The 20,682-nt window shown below is 40.1% G+C and overlaps 1 protein-coding gene across 1 annotated transcript in view; it reads left to right on the top strand.

Annotated features, from left to right (window-relative positions):
* supt6h (SPT6 homolog, histone chaperone and transcription elongation factor) overlaps positions 1–20,682 on the top strand; it is a 56,054-nt gene that overhangs the window by 13,348 nt on the left and 22,024 nt on the right. Inside the window, exons 4-19 of the mRNA XM_061899113.1 lie at positions 660–733; positions 805–988; positions 1,268–1,349; positions 1,419–1,674; positions 6,389–6,490; positions 6,567–6,680; positions 6,760–6,849; positions 9,888–10,030; positions 10,160–10,305; positions 10,415–10,522; positions 12,055–12,335; positions 16,531–16,685; positions 16,760–16,955; positions 17,065–17,204; positions 20,102–20,219; positions 20,308–20,384. Of these exons, the coding sequence (XP_061755097.1) occupies positions 660–733; positions 805–988; positions 1,268–1,349; positions 1,419–1,674; positions 6,389–6,490; positions 6,567–6,680; positions 6,760–6,849; positions 9,888–10,030; positions 10,160–10,305; positions 10,415–10,522; positions 12,055–12,335; positions 16,531–16,685; positions 16,760–16,955; positions 17,065–17,204; positions 20,102–20,219; positions 20,308–20,384 (2,266 nt within the window). The remainder of the gene's footprint in view (positions 1–659; positions 734–804; positions 989–1,267; positions 1,350–1,418; positions 1,675–6,388; positions 6,491–6,566; positions 6,681–6,759; positions 6,850–9,887; positions 10,031–10,159; positions 10,306–10,414; positions 10,523–12,054; positions 12,336–16,530; positions 16,686–16,759; positions 16,956–17,064; positions 17,205–20,101; positions 20,220–20,307; positions 20,385–20,682) is intronic.

The following is a 20,682-nucleotide window of genomic DNA, read 5'->3' as shown; positions in this document are numbered from 1 at the left end:
AAAGCGCTATACAAGTACAACCCACATATTGCCCAGCCCTAGTTATGACAAAAGTCTCAGATAAAAGTGAGTCTCGGCTTCCTTTCTATCATCTTTTTTTCTGCTGCGCTTTTATTCCATCTTGTAGCAATCTACATTTTATGTTGTTAATGCATTCAACTCCAATGTAAAGACGGAGGTGAAGCTCCTCCGTACAAGCTGCAAAGGCGCCAGCAGGCGCTTGCTCTAATGGTCGTCTCACGGTGTGTGAAGAGAAAATAATCCTGTCCTGTCGGGAGAACAACTCGCCACGGCTTTGGCTCTGAGATTTCCATAATTTATCGTTTTCTTGGTGTATTTCTGCTCACTGTTCTCAAGCTTGTGGCTCAACAGTAACCAGGCGCCTTTACATTATCCCCAAACAACGGAACGGGCCGAAGGTCAAAAAAAGAGTCAGGACGCCTTGTATTAATTGCGTGTTAAAAATATTGCCATTAACGGAACTTCGGCAGCCCTAATTACCAGCAATGTTACCATCATGTCCATAAAAAAGCACCTTTATATTTAAAATGCTAAATAATACCCTTTTTAATTCACTAGTACCGGTATACCGTACAACCCGACATAACCTTAACATTTTTCATGTACTGAAGTCCCTCTGACCGTTCTCCTCCTTAAAGATTACGACGACTACCTGGACGACGATGATCTTGCCCTAATTGAGGAAAACTTGGGGGTCAAAGTCAAGAGGAGGGTATGTATCCTTTACGTTTCCTCCAGTCAGTCCCTGGTAGTTCCTGACCACGCGACACTGTTCTCCCGCAGAAGAAGAAGTACGACCGCGTGAAGACGATGGACGACGACGAGGAAGACGACGACGACGACAAGGACCAGATCGCAGACGAGATCTTTCACGGCGACGCGGATGGCGAGCTGGACGAGGGAGAGGCTGTGCACGAGACCCTTCCTCAAGCCGAGGACGAGGAGGAGGGAGAGGACGAGGAATCGGGTATGAAGAGTGACGAGTTACAATGGGTCTGGGTTTGTTTTTGCCTCATCCCTTACTGAAAGCATGAGTGAAGAATGTACAAAATACATGATACAGTATTATCTGCTCACAGATGCTACCTGGTGGTTGTTTGAGCACACTGCAGCTAGTCCTAATGCTTTAATTCCATGCAGTATTCTCACAGGAATGAGGCAAAAATACAACCTTATTTACTGTATTTGCAGTAGTGTTGGTTCAACGTGCCTAAACATGGCGGCGTTGTGTGCTTGCATCCCACAGACATAGACGACTTTATTGTGGATGATGATGGACAACCCATCACCAAGAAAAGGGGCAAGAAATTCTCAGGATACACAGACGCGTGAGTCCCGTCTTCTTTGCACGCGTCCGTGCCCTCTAGCGCCATCTAGCGCTTTGTGTCTTCCCGCAGAGCCCTGCAGGAAGCTCAGGAGATCTTTGGCGGCGACTTCGACTTTGCCGACTTTGACGCCGACACCTACGATCAGGGTGAGGAGGAGGAGGAGGACCAGGACGAAGAGGGCTGGGACCGGCCCAAGAAGCAGACCAAGAGGAGGCTGGGCCGCAAGAGCATCTTTGAGATCTACGAGCCCAGCGAGCTGGAGAGCAGTCACATGACCGACCAGGACAACGAGATCCGCACCACGGACATGCCCGAGAGGTTCCAGGTGGACGCTTGTTATTTTTATTTCTTTGTGTGTTTGTCATAATGTGGTCTGCGTAGAACACCATCTAACTTTATTTTGTTAGAATAGAATAGAAAGTACTTTATTGATCCCTGGAGAAAATTCAGCACCACAGTTCGCTCACTATAGAAAATAATAATAATAAATAATATATAACATATAATATATGAATAATACAAATATATTCTAAATATATCCTACATTTAAAGGGAAACATTATCACCAAACCTATGCAAGCGTCAATATATACCTTGATTTTGCAGAAAAAAGACCATGTATTTTTTTAACCGATTTCCGAACTCTAAATGGGTGAATTTTGGCAAATTAAACGCCTTTCTGTTTATCGGTCTTTTAGCGATGACGTCAGAATGTGACGTCACCGAGGTAACACACCCGCCATATTCATTTTCACATTACAAACACCGGATCTCAGCTCTGTTATTTTCCGTTTTTTCGACTATTTTTTGGAACCTTGGAGACATCATGCATCGTCGGTGTGTTGTCGGAGGGTGTAACAACACTAACAGGGAGGGATTCAAGTTGCACCACTGGCAAGAAATCTGCCGCCAGACCCCCATTGAATGTACCAAAGTGTCTTCACATTTGACCGGCGATGCTAAGACAGACAGACAACGATTAAGTCAATGAAATCACAAAGGTGAGTTTTGTTGATGTTGTTGACTTATGTGCTAATCAGACATATTTGGTCACGGCATGACTGCCAGCTAATCGATGTTAACATGCTATTTACGCTAGCTGTATGTACATTTGAAACTAGATACCCACATTTAATGCGAAACAAACACTTACCAATGGACGGATTTAAGTTGCTCCAGTGTCACAAGATGTGAAAGTCCTGATCGTTTTGTCCGCACATTTCACCGGCGATGCTAATAAGGCAGCCATGCTATGGGCCACTTCATTAGGTACACCCACGCTATGGCCAAATAGCGTCAATAGCTATTCGCTCAATAGCTTCAATTTCGTTTTCGTTATCTGCCTCCATACTCCGACCATCTGTTTCAATACATGCGTAATCTGTTGAATCGCTTAAGCCGCTGAAATCCGAGTCTGAATCCGAGCTAATGTCGCTATATCTTGCTGTGGTATTCCCATTGTTTGTTTACATTGGCAGCCCTGTATGACGTCACAGGGAAATGGATAGTGGTTTCGAAGATAGCGAAAATAAGGCACTTCAAAGCTTTATTTAGGGATATTCCGGGACCGGTAAAATTTGGAGAAAAAAAATCGAAAAATACAACAAGCCACTGGGAACTGATTTTTATTGTTTTTAACCCTTTTGAAATTGTGATAATGTTCACCTTTAAGTGCAGTCAAGAAAGAACATACGCATTATACAGTCTGATGGCTGTCGGTATGAAGAACCTCCTGTGTCGTTCCGTGTTACATTTTGGTAGTCAGAGCCTTCCACTGAACGTGCTCATTCTCTCTGCAAGGTCCGAGTGTAGTGGGTGGGAGGTGTTGTCCATAATGGCTAAGAGTTTTGCTAGACCTCTCCTCTCTGACACCACCGCTAGAGAGTCCAGTTCCACTCCCGCCACGTTACTGGCCTTCTCTACCAGCTTGTCCAGTCTGTTCGTGTCCCTCACTCTTTGGCGTTCAAGAAGGCAACCGCCACCACCGACTCGTAGAACATCTTCAACATCTTCAACATCTTTGTACAGACGTTGAAGGATCCTAGCCTCCTGAGGAAGTAGAGGGCCTCACCGTGTTTTCTATAACCTTCAGCAGCTGTGTGACATAGAAACAAGCAACGTCTTGGATTTCTTCAGCATCAAACCCGTTTTCTTGGATCGATTAATATATCGATTACTTTTTTGATTGATCGATTCATTTGTAGCTTCAATTTGTTTTTCTAACAAATACTGTAGTGGTGCAACATTTTTTTCAACTGAATTCCCCAAACATACACTACTAATATCTTGAATGTAGAAACTTTCTTGGTTCAACAATACAAAAGAAAGTGAGATCAGCTGATACCATCCTATATGTTAACTGTAAATTGTTGTATGTATTTATGGTGAGAGTTATTGACTATATAATCCCAAAAAATAAGGAACCATAAAATGTCCTTACGTTTTGGGAAGGGAACTAGCAGTAAGATTAACACTAATACATTTACTTTAAAATGTTTAAGATCTGTAAATTATTTTGATTTTAAATTTTTAAGCACAATTATTATTGGGGCGGTATAGATCGGTTGGTAGAGCGGCCGTGCCAGCAACTTGAGGGTTGCAGGTTCGATCCCCTCTTACACCATCCTAGTCACTGCCGTTGTGTCCTTGGGCAAGACACTTTACCCACCTGCTCCCAGTGCCACCCACACTGGTTTAAATGTAACTTAGATATTGGGTTTCACTATGTAAAGCGCTTTGAGTCACTAGAGAAAAAAGCGCTATATAAATATAATTCACTTCTCACTTCATCAGCAGAAAACTACTTTTAATCATTGTAGCGATATCAACCAATTATTTCATACAATTGTTTAACCAATATAAAGTCAAAATCCTTTTGGGTCCATGGACTTTTTCCTAGATTTCTTAAACAATAACAAAAACAACAAAACTGATTTTGTAAAAAAAAACAACATCAATCTAATTGCTGGTATCACTCATATACTGGACTAACCTTGCTATCAATACCATTGACTTATGGATCGTTTCACTCTTCTCTGTGATGGCTGGCACTCTGGTATACAAGGGGTCCCCAACATTATTTGTAACAGGGACCGGTTTACTGAAGGCCTTATTTTAATGGACAAGGCTTTTTTTACGTGTGGCAGACAAATGCAGCAAAATTAAATGCAATGAAAAATACAATACACACTAAACTCTGAACTAGTGCGAGCTATGGGCTTGTTTCTTTGTGATGAGATGGTCCCTAGAAGGTTGATTGTATACTACATATCATAAAATTTGGTATATACAACAGTATATACCGTATTTTTTGGAGTATATGTCGCTCCGGAGTATAAGTCGCACCTGCCGAAAATGCATGATAAAGAAGGAAAAAAAACATATATAAGTCGCACTGGAGTATAAGTCGCATTTTTTTAGGAAATGTATTTGATAAAACCCAACACCAAGAATAGATTTTTGAAAGGCAATTTAAAATAAATAAAGAATAGTGAACAGCAGGCTGAATAAATGTACGTTATATGAGGCATAAATAACTAACTGAGAAGGTGCCTGCTATGTTAACGTAACATATTATGGTAAGAGTCATTCAAATAACTATAACATATAGAACATGTTATACGTTTACCAAACAATCTGTCACTCCTAATCGCTAAATCCCATGAAATGTTATACGTCTAGTCTCTTACGTGAATGAGATAAATAATATTATTTGATATTTTACGGTAATGTGTTAATAATTTCACACATAAGTTGCTCCTGAGTATAAGTCGCACCCCCGGCCAAACTATGAAAAATACTGCGATTTATAGTCCGAAAAATAAAGTACATGACGTCGACATATTTACTTGGAGTGTCCAAAATAATATTTTTTGTTCATAAATGCAATTCTTATTTGCAACGACTCTTAATCGATTCAAAAATAAATAAATAGAGATGTTTTTTTTTATCTGTCCTGTCCGTTCACTCAGGCAAATCATATTGCTCATATAGATGATCATATCTGCTGTATAGATTTACTTTAGAAAGGAGAAGTGTGGGATACTTTTCTTGTTGCCTTATCTGTTTTTGAGTTCATCAAATCTTTGGGTAGATTTTTATCAAACAAAACACTTTTCTTTTAAGTAATATGGAAAATTATCAGAGCTGTTTATACCAGTGTGCAGCTTTTTAAACATCACAAAATGCTCTTCTTTTTGAGGAAGTTAGATTTCGTATTTTGTTGTTTATTTTCATTGTTGCCATTTTTTAATACATAAACAAGGTTAAGTGTTGTTTTTAGCACTTTGCCTTTCCTTTCTTTTAAATTTCAGTTGCACAGTTACAGTATAAATACATATTTATGAATTAATTAGCCATCTTTGTTGTGGCCGAGGGGTTAGTGCGTCTGCAGAGGGGTTAGTGCGTCTGCCTCACAATACGAAGTTCCTGCAGTCCTGGGTTCAAATCCAGGCTCGGGATCTTCCTGTGTGGAGTTTGCATGTTCTCCCCGTGAATGCGTGGGTTCCCTCCGGGTACTCCGGCTTCCTCCCACTTCCAAAGACATGCACCTGGGGATAGGTTGATTGGCAACACTAAATTGGCCCTAGTGTGTGAATGTGAGTGTGAATGTTGTCTGTCTATCTGTGTTGGCCCTGCGATGAGGTGGCGACTTGTCCAGGGTGTACCCTGCCTTCCGCCCGATTGTAGCTGAGATAGGCGCCAGCGCCCCCCGCGACCCCGAAAGGGAATAAGCGGTAGAAAATGGATGGATGGATGTTGTTAATAAGCTCATGCCTAAAATAACTTAATGTGTATTTAGTAGTCGATGGAAAAGTTAGAGCCATTAAATGTTTACGTTTTTTTATCCGATTAGTCGACTAATTGTTAAGTTAATCGTCGATTAATCGACTATCAAAACAATTCTTAGTTAAAGCCCTACATGAGTACATAGTTTGCACCATGAATCATGATCTCTATTCTACGCCCGACAATGGAGAGCCACACTTTTCCTGGAATGCAGACCTTCTGAACACTGACATTCTCTGTGTGTTCCTCAGCTGCGATCCATTCCAGTCAAACCGGCAGAGGATGACGAGCTGGAAGAGGAGGCCGAGTGGATCTTCAGACACGGCTTCTCCACGCTCACCATCTCCATTCAGGTCGGCACTCCTTCCCTCCCGGCCAGGTTAGACTTGTGAAGAAAGGGGTTCCACCTCCTGTCTTCTCTGTGAACAGGAGAGCACAGATTATTTGGACCGAGGCACGACAACCAACTTCAGCCGCAAAGGCCCCAGCACCATCGCCAAAATCAAAGAGGCGCTCAACTTCATGAGGAATCAACAATTTGAGGTTTGTTTGGAGGCTTTTTCTGGGTATGTGTGAAAATGAAAGTAACCAGCTGAGCTTGTCTTGTGTGTTTTTTGTCCAGGTGCCCTTTATCGCTTTCTACAGAAAAGAATACGTGGAGCCTGAACTAAACATTAATGACCTGTGGAAAGTGTGGCAGTGGGATGAGAAGGTATGACACAGATTTTACTTTGAAGTATTAAAGATGCTAAAAGCAACCAAATGGAGGTCAATGTACAGTACAGACCAAAAGTTTGGACACACCTCCTCATTCTATGCGTTTTCTTTATTTTCATGACTAGGCATCAAAACTATGAATGAACACATGGGGAGTTATGGACCTAACAAAAAAAGGTGAAATAACTAAAAGCATGTTTTATATTCTAGTTTCTTCAAAATAGCCACCCTTTGCTCTGATTATAAATGATAAATGGGTTGTACTTGTATAGCGCTTTTCTACCTTCAAGGTACTCAAAGCGCTTTGACACTACTTCCACATTTACCCATTCACACACACATTCACACACTGATGGAGGGGGCGCTAACCACGACCCATCAGGAGCAAGGGTGAAGTGTCTTGCTCAGGACACAACGGACGTGACGAGGTTGGTACTAGGTGGGATTTGAACCAGGGACTTTCGGGTTGCGCACGGCCACTCTCCCACTGCGCCACGCCGTCCCTACAATTACTGCTTTGCACACTGTAGGCATTCTCTCGATGAGCTTCAAGCACACCTGTGAAGTGAAAACCATTTCAGGTGACTATGGAGAGAATGCAAACAGTGTGCCAAGCAGTAATCAGAGCAAAAAGTGGCTCTTTTGAAGAAACTAGAATATAATATATATGCTATTGCACCTTTTTCTGTTAAGTACATAACTCCACATGTGTTCATTCATAGTTTTGATACCTGATATTTTGTTAATGAAATAAAAATGTATTAAAACAAGATTTAACAACTGGACATCAGTTAGCCAGGCCTCCCTCGCCCGCCTGCAGCTCGTGCAGAACTCTGCTGCTCGTCTGCTAACACAGACGTGAGCACATCACCCCTATATTAGTGTCCCTTCACTGTCTCCCTGTGCATTATCGAATCAATTTTGAACTCCTTCTATTTGCTTTTAAATGTCTAAACAACCTCACGCCAACATATCTCTCCTTCAGCCTTACTGCCCCACCCGATCCCTAAGATCAGTCGATCAGCTGCTACTGACGGTCCCTGACACAAGGCTGAAGCTTAGAGGTGACAGAGCTTTCGCTGCTGCTGCTCCCAAGCTCTGGAACGACCTACCTCTGAGTGTTAGACAAGCCTCCTCTCTTCCTGTTTTTAAATCTCTCTTAAAAACATACTTTTATTCCTTGACTTTTAACACTAAGTGATATCCATCCTGCAATGGCGCCTCATTATACACCTGCTGTGAACCGTTTTTTATGTTTTATTTATTTGCTTTTTATCATATTCTGTTTGTGTTGTGTTATTTGCTCGGTCGTATTATTTTTTAACATGTCCATTGTACAGCACTTTGGCTACCCCTGTGGTAAATTTTAAATGTGCTTTATAAATAAAGTTGATTTGATTTGATTTGATCATAATCAGCTCATTTGGAAATGTTGAAATCTTTTTTTAATTTTTTTATTTCATCATTAAAAATATTAATATATGATCAGCTCATTTGGAAATGTTGAAATCTTTTTTTATTTTTTTTATTTCATCATTAGAAATATTAATATTCCTTAACACACAAAATTATCCAAAATCGGTACCGTTGAGTATCGGTATCGATTCCCAGGTACTGGGAATCTGTACCGTATCGATTCAAATGGGAAATGTACACATCCCTACCCTCAATAAAATAGTCGACTAATGTAAGGAACCCCTGGGTAGTTGATCTCAATATTAATCAGTTATTTAGGTTGATTGGCAACACTAAATTGGCCCTATTGTGTGAATGTGAGTGCGAGTGTTGTCTGTCTGTGTTGGCCCTGCGATGAGGTGGCGACTTGTCCAGGGTGTACCCCGCCTTCCGCCCTATTGTAGCTGAGATAGGCGCCAGCGCCCCCCGCGACCCCAAAAGGGAATAAGCGGTAGAAAATGGATGGATGGAATTATTTTTTACAACAAGGGCCAATAAAAAAACAAGACATGGACTGAAAAGGTCCTCTGGGTTGTAATTTGGAGCACTTAGAGACATAAATTACATTCTGCCGTTTAAATGAGAAATATTTGACATGTTTGAAAAAAAAAAAAAAGAACAACGTTTGAACTTGCTTTTCATAAAATCACTGGTAATCTGATGCTATAAGACAATAATCAATCCATCCATTTTCTACCGCTTATTCCCTTCGGGGTCGCGGGGGGCGCTGGAGCCTTTCTCAGCTACAATCGAGCGGAAGGCGGTGTACACCCTGGACAAGTCGCCCCCTCATCACAGGGCCAACACAGACAGACAACTTTCACACTCACATTCACACACAATTTAGTGTTACCAATCAACCTATCCCTAGGTGCATTTATTGTCTATAACAGTGGTTCTCAAATGGGGGTACGCGTACCCCTGGGGGTACTTGAAGGTATGCCAAGGGGTATGTGAGATTTTTTTTAAATATTCTAAAAACAGCAACATTTCAAAAATCCTTTATAAATACATTTATTGAATAATACTTCAACAAAATATGAATGTAAGTTCATAAACTGTGAAAAGAAATGCAACAATGCAATATTTTTTTGTGGACATGTTCCATAAATATTGATGTTAAAGATTTCTTTTTTGTGAAGAAATGTTTACAATTAAGTTTATAAATCCAGATGGATCTCTATTTCAATCCCCAAAGAGGGCACTTTAAGTTGATGATTACTTCTATGTAGAAATCTTTATTTATAATTGAACCACTTGTTTATTTTTCAACAAGTTTTTTGTTATTTTTGTCTTTTTTTCGAAATAGTTCTAGAAAGACCACTACAAATGAGCAATATTTTGCACTGTTATACAATTTAATAAATCAGAAACTGATGACATAGTGCTGTATTTTACTTCTTTATCTCCTTTTTTTCAACCCAAATGCTTTGCTCTGATTAGGGGGTACTTGAATTAAAAAAATGTTCACAGGGGGTACATCACTGATAAAAAGGTTGAGAACCACTGGTCTATAAGACAATAAATGAAATGAAAACTCTTTAATGTAACCTTCATGGTGTTCTTTCCCTCCATTAGTGGACTCAGCTGAAGACCCGCAAGCAGAACCTGACCCGCCTCTTTCAGAAGATGCAGTCCTACCAGTTTGAGCAGATTTCAGCCGACCCGGACAAACCTCTAGCTGACGGAATCCGTCCGCTGGACACTTCCGACATGGAAAGGTACCTCCAACTCGTACTGCGCTACATACATACATACAAACATACATATATGCACCTTCTTCTTCATGTGACATTTTCATCCCCTTGCTGTGCAAAAACCCGTTTGTAAGAATCAATTATCGCTTGTAGGCTTAAAGACGTTCAGACTCTGGAGGAGCTTGGCGACATATACAACCACTTTCTGCTTTACTACGGCCGAGACATTCCCAAGATGCAGAATGCTGCCAAGACCAGGAAGAAGAGGCTCAAGAAGATCAAGGAAGTCACAGAAGATGGTGAGAGGGTTGAAGAAGGCACCTGGAGCTCTTTGCACACCATCCTAAACTCTTGTCAAATTGCATGGTCCGCTGTGTCAAATACGTCATGTGGAAATTGTCCTTCAAGGTGAGGAGGAGGAGGTGGAGGTAGAAGAGGAAGAGGAGCAGAAAGGTCCTGACCTCAAGCTGGCGTCCCGCAGAGACATGTACAGCATCTGTCAGAGTGTAGGACTCGGTATGAATATCTATTTAATCTTTTTTAGTTAATCTGCACCACCTTTATCATTCTCTTTATTTACATTTTTTTATTTGTGTGTGTGTGTGTGTGTGTCCTTTCCAGCTTCTCAGGCTAATCATATAGTTGATGTAAATGCCAATATCCACTGTTCAGATTTACTTTACAAAAGAGAAGTGTAAGATACTTCTCTTGTTGCCTTATTTGTATTTGACTTTATTAAATGTATTTATATTATCATTTGGTGCATCCGGGCCGGAGCAGGAGGGGATAGAAAGAGGAAAAAAGAAAGATCGAGGGGGAAATTGTGGGGACAAGAGAGGGATTAGACAGAGAGACAAAAACAACAACAGTAAAACAACAATAACAACAATAGAGCAACATCAGCACATACGATAAGTACAAATATGATGATAAATGCGATAGCAAAGAAGCAGTTAGCGAAATAAATAATACTTTTTTTTACTCCCTATATATATATATATATATGTATGTATGTATGTATATATATATGTGTATATATATATATGTATGTATATATATATATATATATATATATATATATATATGTATGTATGTATATATATATGTGTATATATGTGTATATATATATATGTATATATGCATATATATATGTATATATATATGTATATAAATATGTATATATATATATGTGTATATATATATATATATTTATGTATATATATATATATATATATATTTATGTATATGTATATATTGTAGCTGAGATAGGCACCAGCGCCCCCCGCGACCCCAAAAGGAATAAGCGGTAGAAAAAGTATATATATATATATATTATATATATATATATATGTGTGTGTATACATACATGTATCTGTTTATATTTATTTTATTTCTTTTTTTTATTATTATCAATGTATTATTTATTTTTTGTTTGTTTAATTGATGTATTTGTAGATACTACATAGTTTTTTTGTTTTTTCTGTTTGTTTTTTGCTGTTTTTTTTTCGGGGGGGATGGTATGATGGGGATATAAACAAAAAATACTTTTGACAATTAGGGCAGACAACAGCTATATGATGTATGTGAATATGATGTAATGGATAGAAATGGCTGATGCCGGATGTCAATAAAATATAAAAATAAATAAATTATACAGAAATGACAACGAGCATTTTTACACTACAAATGGAGCATTACAAATACCAATAGAAATAGCACCATTGATAATGAACAATACCAATAATTTACCTGTATTATCAACAATACAGTTGTTCAAATGCAACAATTCATATACGTAATGATAACTAGAGATAAAAAATGAATACCGAAAAATGGAGGGGAAGAAAGAGAAGCAACCTTTATTAACCTTGTAGATTGTTATAGTAAAAATAGGTTCAGCTTTGTTCAGCTTTGCTATGTGTTACTCAATTTCCCCTAGGGCAAAACATTAATATATGTTTGATGAGACGTGATTATGTGCGGCAGTGTATGTGTGTATATGTATATTCCCCTTTTATAATTCTCATCGTCATCTCCCCTCACCGCAGACGGCCTGGCCAAAAAGTTTGGCTTGACCCCCGAGCAGTTTGGAGAGAACCTGCGAGACAGCTACCAGCGCCATGAGACCGAGCAGTTCCCGGCCGAGCCGGTGGAGCTGGCCAAGGACTACGTGTGCAGCCAGTTCCCCAACACGGAGATGGTCCTGGAGGGGACTCGCTACATGGTGGCCATGCAGATAGCTCGGGAACCTCTGGTCAGGCACGTGCTGCGGCAGACCTTCCAGGAGAGAGCCAAGATCAACATCAAGCCCACCAAAAAGGGCAAAAAGGTTTGTTGTGTGCTCAAAAAGTACCTTAAACTCGGGCTGCACAATTAATCGAATTTTCATCGTGATCACGATTTTGGTTGCTATGATTAAATGAGTGTGATCGTCTGCGATATTAGCATTTAAAAAGCAGGTTCCTCTGCATTTCAAACCGAGCACTTTCACAACCACCGATAGACGTGGACTCATGTGAGAGTGAGTGACAACAGAGGTTGAAGGTAGATCAGCCAGTAGTTTCCAAATACAGTGGGGCAAAAATGTATTTAGTCAGCCACCGATTGTGCAAGTTCTCCCACTTAAAATGATGACAGAGGTCTGTCATTTTCATCATAGGTACACTTCAACTGTGAGAGACAGAATGTGAAAAGAAAATCCAGGAGTTCACATTGTACGAATTTTTAAGAATTTATTTGTAAATTATGGTGGATAATAAGTATTTGGTCAACCATTCAAAGCTCTCACTGATGGAAGGAGGTTTTGGCTCAAAATCTCACGATACATGGCCCCATTCATTCTTTCCTTAACACGGATCAATCGTCTTGTCCCCTTAGCAGAAAAACAGCCCCAAAGCATGATGTTTCCACCCCCATGCTTCACAGTAGGTATGGTGTTCTTGGGATGCCACTCAGTATTCTTCTTCCTCCAAACACGACGAGTTGAGTTTATACCAAAATGGATACATGGATGATACAGCAGAGGATTGGGAGAATGTCATGTGGTCAGATGAAACCAAAATAGAACTTTTTGGTATAAACATAACTCGTCGTGTTTGGAGGAAGAAAAAGAATACTGAGTTGTATACCAAGAAAATTCGTGAGAATTTGAGCCAAAACCTCTTTCTATCAGTGAGAGCTTTGAATGGTTGACCAAATACTTATTTTCCACCATAAATTACAAATAAATTCTTTAAAATTCCAACAATGTGAATTCCTGGATTTTTCTTTTCACTTTCTGTCTCTCACAGTTGAAGTGTACCTATGATGAAAATTACAGACCTCTGTCATCTTTTTAAGTGGGAGAACTTGCACAATCGATGGCTGACTAAATACTTTTTTGCCCCACTGTATAGTAGGAAATTGCATCGGTGCCATCCCCTCCCGCAGTGTACCAATTGGCACGCTTTTTAAAAACGACTGCACGTTTTGCCGTTCTATAGGCACTCCTGTTCGTTTCCCAAAAACCCCGAAATGCCACCTTCGCAACAAACGCCACAATGAGTCGCACTGAAAAGCTGCGTGGGTGTGCACGTCCAAACAAACGATCGCGTTGAGGAGGCATGTTAAGCATAAACGACACTTCCTTTCTTTTTTCAACCGCCATCGTTTGTCCGCGTCCTGAAGCTGGTTGCTGACACAAAACCCTGACAAACAGCTACAAAAGCGGGCGTTCTCTAAATACAAACAATCGTAACATCAACCGTGCACCGAGGGACCCAGTATCCGTCCACCTCACAAAAAAACACGCCAAAATAATGGATAAGGTTTTATTTTGCCGAAGACGTATGTCCCAAATATACTGTGAGCAGTACAATGAATATGTTCCTTTCTATGTGCCTTTCATGCGGTTTTTTTTTCACCTGTTTTCACTTTATGATCGCTCTTTGCGATGGTATATTTATTTTAGTTAGCCATTTGTCTTATGTTCATTTAAGTATATTATTAATGAATTATTTTTATAGTTTTAATGTTCAAATGAAAGCCCAGTTCACATACTGTTTGTTAAAAATAGAAAGTGCAACAAAATGTTTTAAGTAACAGTAAATAATCATGATTAACAGTTGTCATTTCATTGTCGTCGTGGTTTGTGCAGCCTTTTGAGACACTCGTGATTTAGAGCTATAAAAGTAAACATTGATTGATTGATCATTGATGAAAATAATCATGACAATAATCATGAAATTTTTTTTATCATAATCACGCAACCTTACTTTGAACACGCTAAAATATTTTGACTATAACCAAAATGAATAGACACGTTGTTAAAAAAGCCACTATTTTGCATGGTTTCTGTTTCTTATGCTTTGAAGGTGTTTTAGTCTTAGTATTTTATGTGTGTTAATCGCTAAGCTTTTATTATAGTAAAAATTGGTTTGTCCTATAGAAGTTAAAGATCTATTTAAATGAAAAGTGTATAGCAAACATCTTTTATTATTATTTATTATTATTTCTGCTGGGTTTTGTGGCTTCCTACTCTGTTAAGCGGTCCCCTGAACGCACCGTAAAAACAATTCTGTCTGAACTATCATTACAATTTTTTCTTTAAAATAGGGACTGCACACATTATTGAGCATACATGTAATATGTGAATATGTCAGTTTTTAGCCAAAAGCCCATTTCCACCTGTAGTACCCAGGCAGGTTGGTGTAAACATACAATCAAGTGACAATAACATTCACACAAATTAGAGAGAGGTCAGGATCACCACCAACAACTCTGTAACAATCAGCTAATTCAAAGGAGAGTTAAAAAAAAAACAGGCAATTACTTTGTAAATAACAGAGCAATTAAATACAAAATAAAATAAAAAGGAGGAATGTATAAGCATCACATTTATTCCGAATAAAGTGCCATGACATATTGCACACAGCCCGAATAAAGTGTCAGATGTAAAAGTGAAGATGTGTAAATGATGTTTAAAGGCCTACTGAAATGAGATTTTCTTTTTTAAACAGGGATAGCAGGTCCATTCTATGTGTCATACTTGATTATTTTGCGATATTGCCATATTTTTGCTGAAAGGATTTAGTAGAGAACATCGCAACTTTTGGTGCTGATAAAAAAGCCTTGTCTTTACCGGAAGACGCAGGCGATGACGTCACAAGGGTGAGGGCTCCTCACGTCCTCACATTGTTTTTAATGGGAGCCTCCAGCAGCAAGAGCTATTCTGACCGAGAAAACGACAATTTTCCCGTTAATTTTAGCGAGGATGAAATATTCGTGGATGATGATATTGATAGCGAAGGACTAGAAAAAAAATAAAAATAAAGCAAAGTTAAAAAAAAAAGGCGATTGCGTTGGGACGGATTCAGATGTTTTTAGACACATTTACTAGGATAATTCTGGGAAATCCCTTATCTTTCTATTGTGTTGCTAGTGTTTTAGCGAGATTAAATAGTACCTGATAGTCGGAGGGGTGTTTCCACGGGTGTCTTGAGGCCAGTGTCTGAGGGAAGTCGACGGCAGATACAAGGACGGCGCAAACTCCACAGATCTCCGGTAAGAGGCGACTTTTTAACACAATTTTCTCACCGAAAGCTGCCGGTCGACAAGTGGTCAGGAACCATGTTCGCTTGACCGCTCTGATCCATAGTAAAGCTTTACCTCCGGGAATTTTAAACAAGGAATCACCGTGTGTTTGTGTGGCTAAAGCTTCCCAACTCCATCTTTCTACTTTGACTTCTCCATTATTAATTGAACAAATTGCAAAAGATTCAGCAACACAGATGTCCAGAATACTGTTTAATTGCGCGATGAAAAGAGACGACTTTTAGCCGCAAATAGTGCTGCGCTAATATTTCCTCACAGTCCGTGACGTCACGCGCACGCTTCATCATTCCGCAACGTTTTCAACAAGAAACTCCGCGGGAAATTTAAAATTGCAAATTAGCAAACTAAAAAGGCCGTATTGGCATGTGTTGCAATGTTAATATTTCATCATTGATATATAAACTATCAGACTGCGTGGTCGGTAGTAGTGGCTTTCAGTAGGCCTTTAAGTGCTCACTTTCTATTATATTCTATTTGATTAAACTTACCTTTCATCCTCTGTTTGTTTGTGTGATTAGAAATATTTTTACTTTTGAACCTGGTCTTTAAATAGAACGATCACTCTGTACTAAGAGAGCACAGCTTATAGATTCAATGTGCACATTAAATAGCTTAGTTCCTCAAACTCTAATGAGTTTATATAAGTTTAGATTGGGATATGTTGTTTCTTAATGGGGAAATACATTAGTCAGCTGCTTTCATGTTAGCATTTTTAACTAGCGAGCTGGCGCCAGTCAGTCCGTGAGTTTATCAAAGTGCACTTTTATCAATCTTGGTTTTTCCATAATTTTCATTACAACGTTAATTTTAGCCGTCAGGACTTTTACTGTGGTTATTATTAATACCATTTATAATCACGCCTTTACTGGCAAACACCCTGATGTTTTGACAAGGATGTCTTGAAACTATGTTTGTTTGCTGGACTCCTGCAGGAAATAGACGAGGCCCACTTTGCCTACTCCTTCAAGTACCTGAAGAACAAGGCTGTGAAAGAGCTGAACGGAGATCAGTTCTTAAAGATGTGTCTGGCCGAGGACGAGGGCCTGCTGTCTATCGACATCTGCATCGACCTCATTGGAGTCAAAGGGTGAGACAAACGTCCCTTCTGCTCTTTGGAAAGATCCTTGGAATGGACGCTCTCCCTCTTCCGCCTTCTCTCAGGTACGCGGGGGACCAGACTTACTTTGACGAGATCAAGCAGTTCTACTACCGGGACGAGTTCAGCCACCAAGTGCAGGAGTGGAACAGGCAGCGCACGTTGGCCATTGAGCGAGCGCTCAACCAGTTCCTCTACCCTCAGATGGCCAAGGAGCTCAAGAGCAAACTCATCGCTGAGGCCAAAGAGAGCATCATACGGGTACAAGAACCTCCTTAATGCAACAATTTACAGGCTAACTATGTCTAAAACAAACACATTAATATGCTTGTTCGTCTTGTGAACTCATAAAAACTTGTGTTTCCGTCAGTCGTGCTGTCGGCGACTGTACAACTGGTTGAAGGTGGCTCCTTACAGACCAGACCAGCAGCTGGAGGAAGATGATGACCTGATGGATGAGAGTCAGGGCAAAGGCATTCGTGTGCTTGGCGTGGCATATGCACCCAGCAGGTAACACACACACAATCCAAAAAACAAGAAGTGGCCATAAAAAAACGTCTTTCTGTAGTCGGCAGTCGTTAGGTGTATATCCACCAAATGTATTTGTTCACATTGTGACGCCGGTGAGCTACAGTGTGTAGTGAAGCATGTTTAGCTATTCCTCGTCCCGCAGGGATACTACGATACGCGATATTAATATGATTCATTAGTATTGCGGTACTTATACCGGTAAACCGTACAACCCTAATCAGCACTTAGAGAGGACTCAGCCAAACTACCTACAGTTGTGATCAAAATTATTCAACCCCCACACAATTTTGGTGTTTTAGCAAGTTGGACATTTATTCTGTATTTTGTTTATAGTCATATCAAATAAAGATGCATTAAATAGACAAATGCAACTTAAATGACATTATATTTTGTAACATACCAAACAGTGTCATTTCTCTTAATACCTCATTAACAAGATTACTCAACCCCTTGAAGATCATTACTCTTAAGAACAGAATTTGAATAAGGTCTTTTCAATCAGGTGATGAAAACACCTGTAGATGTGATTAGAACCATAACCAGCAACAATTAAACTGATTGAAAAAGACTGTGACGCTCAGCTTCTTGTAGATGGTCAATGGTGTATTTGCAACATGGTGAAGTCCAGGGAGTGGTCAAAGAAGTCAAGAGAGGAGGTCATTTCTCTTCATAAAAAAGGAAACGGATATAAGAAAATAGCAAAGACATTACACATTCCAAGAGACACAGTTGGGAGCATAATTTGCAAGTTTAAAGCTAAAGGCACAGTGGAAACACTACCTGGGCGTGGTAAAAAGAGGATGCTGTGTGCAACTGCTGTCCGGTATTTGAAGCGTGCAGTGGTGAAAAACCCTTGGGTAACAGCTGAGGGACTAGAACAGGACATTGCAGAGGGGGGAACGCAGGTTTCATCCCAGACAATAAGGCGTGCACTACGAGATGAAGGCCTCCATGCCAGGACTCCCAAGCGCACCCCACTTCTGACTACCAGGCACAAGAAAAATAGACTCCAGTATTCCAAAAATCATCTGGACAAACCCCAAAGGTTTTGGGAAACTGTTCTATGGAGTGATGAGACAAAACTTGAACTCTTTGGGCCTATGAATCAACGTTATGTCTGGAGGAGAAAAAATGAAGCTTACAAAGAGAAGAACACCTCGCCTACTGTTAAGCATGGTGGGGGGTCAATAATGCTCTGGGGCTGTTTCTCTGCCTCAGGTACCGGGAATCTCCAGCGCCTTCAAGGCATTATGAATTCTATTTCCTAGCAGGATATATTAGCTGCAAATGTCATGAAGTCAGTGACGAAGCTGAGGCTTGGGAGACGTTGGACCTTCCAACAGGACAACGATCCCAAGCATACCTCCAAATCAACATCAGAGTGGTTGCAGAAGAAGGGCTGGAAGACTCTGGAGTGGCCTTCACAGTCGCCAGACCTAAATCCTCTAGAAAAGCTGTGGTGGGACTTGAAGAAGGCAGTTGCAGCACCCAAGTCCAAGAATATGAATAAACTGGAGGCCTTTGCCCAAGAGGAATGGGCTGAAATACCTGTAGATGGTTGCAAGAAGCTTGTGTCCGCTTATGTATCACCTTTGAAGGATGTCATTACTGCCAAAGGGTGTTCTACTAAGTGCTAAAGATGCATGGAACTAGGGGGTTGAATCATTTTGTCAATGAGATATTAAGAAAAATGTCCTTTTTTGGTATTTTGTAAAATACAGTGTTACAATTTAAGTTGCATTTGTCTATTTGACACATCTTTATTTGATATGACTATAAACAAAAGACGGAATAAATGTCCAACTTGCTAAAACACCAAAATTGTGTGGGGGTTGAATAATTTTTAACATAACTGTAAAGGTAATATTGCAATTTTCAATGCCAACAAAGGGACAAAAAAACACCCCAACTTAAGTTAAGTAAGGCTCCAATCTTACACAAATGCGCTAGCTTGATGCTAATATACATTGGTTTTGCTATTAAAATGCTACTGATTAGCATTAGCAATTTTACATGGCGGTTTCAACACCTGGTAATGAAAACTTCAACTAAGATGCCTGTTACAATCAAACAGCTGGCGCGTAATAAGTACCTTACTTACAGTATGAACACTTTTAGGGCACCACTAAAGACTAGAATTAGCAACAACTGAAATGACTTGCCAACACACCATGAAGTATATACGGTACAACAGGCATCTAACGTCTTGGACTTGCAACCGCAATTTAATGTCAAACCTGCAAATGATACTCAGGAATGTGACAGCAGTAATCATAATGAGCTCATTTTTAAATGTTGCAATGACGAATTACTTTGTATTATCAAAAACAGTTAATATTTAGTAACGCACAAAAATACCAAAACTTGATACCTTCGAGTACCGGTATTGGAAATCGGTACTGTATCGGTTGAAATGTGAAAATGGTACCCATGCCTAGCGCCACCCCAATTTTACACGGCGATCTCAACACCTCCATGTTTGGTAATGAAAACTTCAACTAAGATGCATGTTACAGGCAAACAGTAATAAGTACTTTACTTACAGTATTAACACTTTTAGGGCACCACAAAAGACTAGATTAAGCAACGACTGAAATGACATGCTTACACACCATCAAGTATAGACAAGTGGCATCTAACGTCTTGGACTTGCAACCGCAACTTAATGTCAAACCTGCAAATGATACTCAGGAATGTGACAGCAGTAATTATAATGAGCTCATTCAAAAACAGTTAATATTTAGTAATGCACAAAAAAAAGAAAATTGATACTGTCGAGTATTGTTGTTGGGAATCGGTACTGTATCGGTTCAAATGTGAATGGTACCCATCCCTAGCGCCACCCCCAAAGCTGTACATGTTTTTCCGCATGACAGAGACACACCCGTCTTCTGTGCGCTGATCAACGGCGAAGGCGAGGTGGTGGACTTCCTGCGCTTGCCCTACTTCTTGAAGAGGAGGAACGCCTTCAGGGAAGACGAGCGCGAGAGGAAGGTGTGACAGGCGGAGCAAGTGGACATGGCGTCACGCAGGGCAAGGGATTTTTGAGAGGATTCACTCGCTCATTTGTGTCGTTCCTCAGGCCAATGACCTTGAAGATCTCAAGACGTTTTTGTCCCGCAAGAAGCCTCACGTGGTCGCCGTAGCGGGGGAAAGCAGGTGAGACTGTGTCTTGGTTTCATCGGACCGCACTTGGAAAGATGTCTTAATTATACGGTTAAAAATGTTGCTTTAGCGTGCACCTGAACACCTTAGCGCAGCGTTTCTCAAAGTGTGGGGCGGGCCCCACTGGTGGGGAATAGAGACATGACAGTTGGAGCGTGAGGAACGGGAGGAAATTTCACTTAAAATGTTTTTTATTTTATTATATTCTTAGATTTTTTTTTTTTTTTACTATGCTTTCATTTTCTATACACACTGTAAATCACTTTGTGATTCTGTCTGTGAAATCCGTGAT

The sequence above is a fragment of the Nerophis ophidion genome, linkage group LG04 (genome assembly GCF_033978795.1).
Source record: "Nerophis ophidion isolate RoL-2023_Sa linkage group LG04, RoL_Noph_v1.0, whole genome shotgun sequence".
Lineage (NCBI taxonomy): Eukaryota > Metazoa > Chordata > Actinopteri > Syngnathiformes > Syngnathidae > Nerophis > Nerophis ophidion.
The sequence above is the reverse complement of the archived record's forward strand: the minus strand, read 5'-3'. Positions and strand labels throughout refer to the sequence as shown.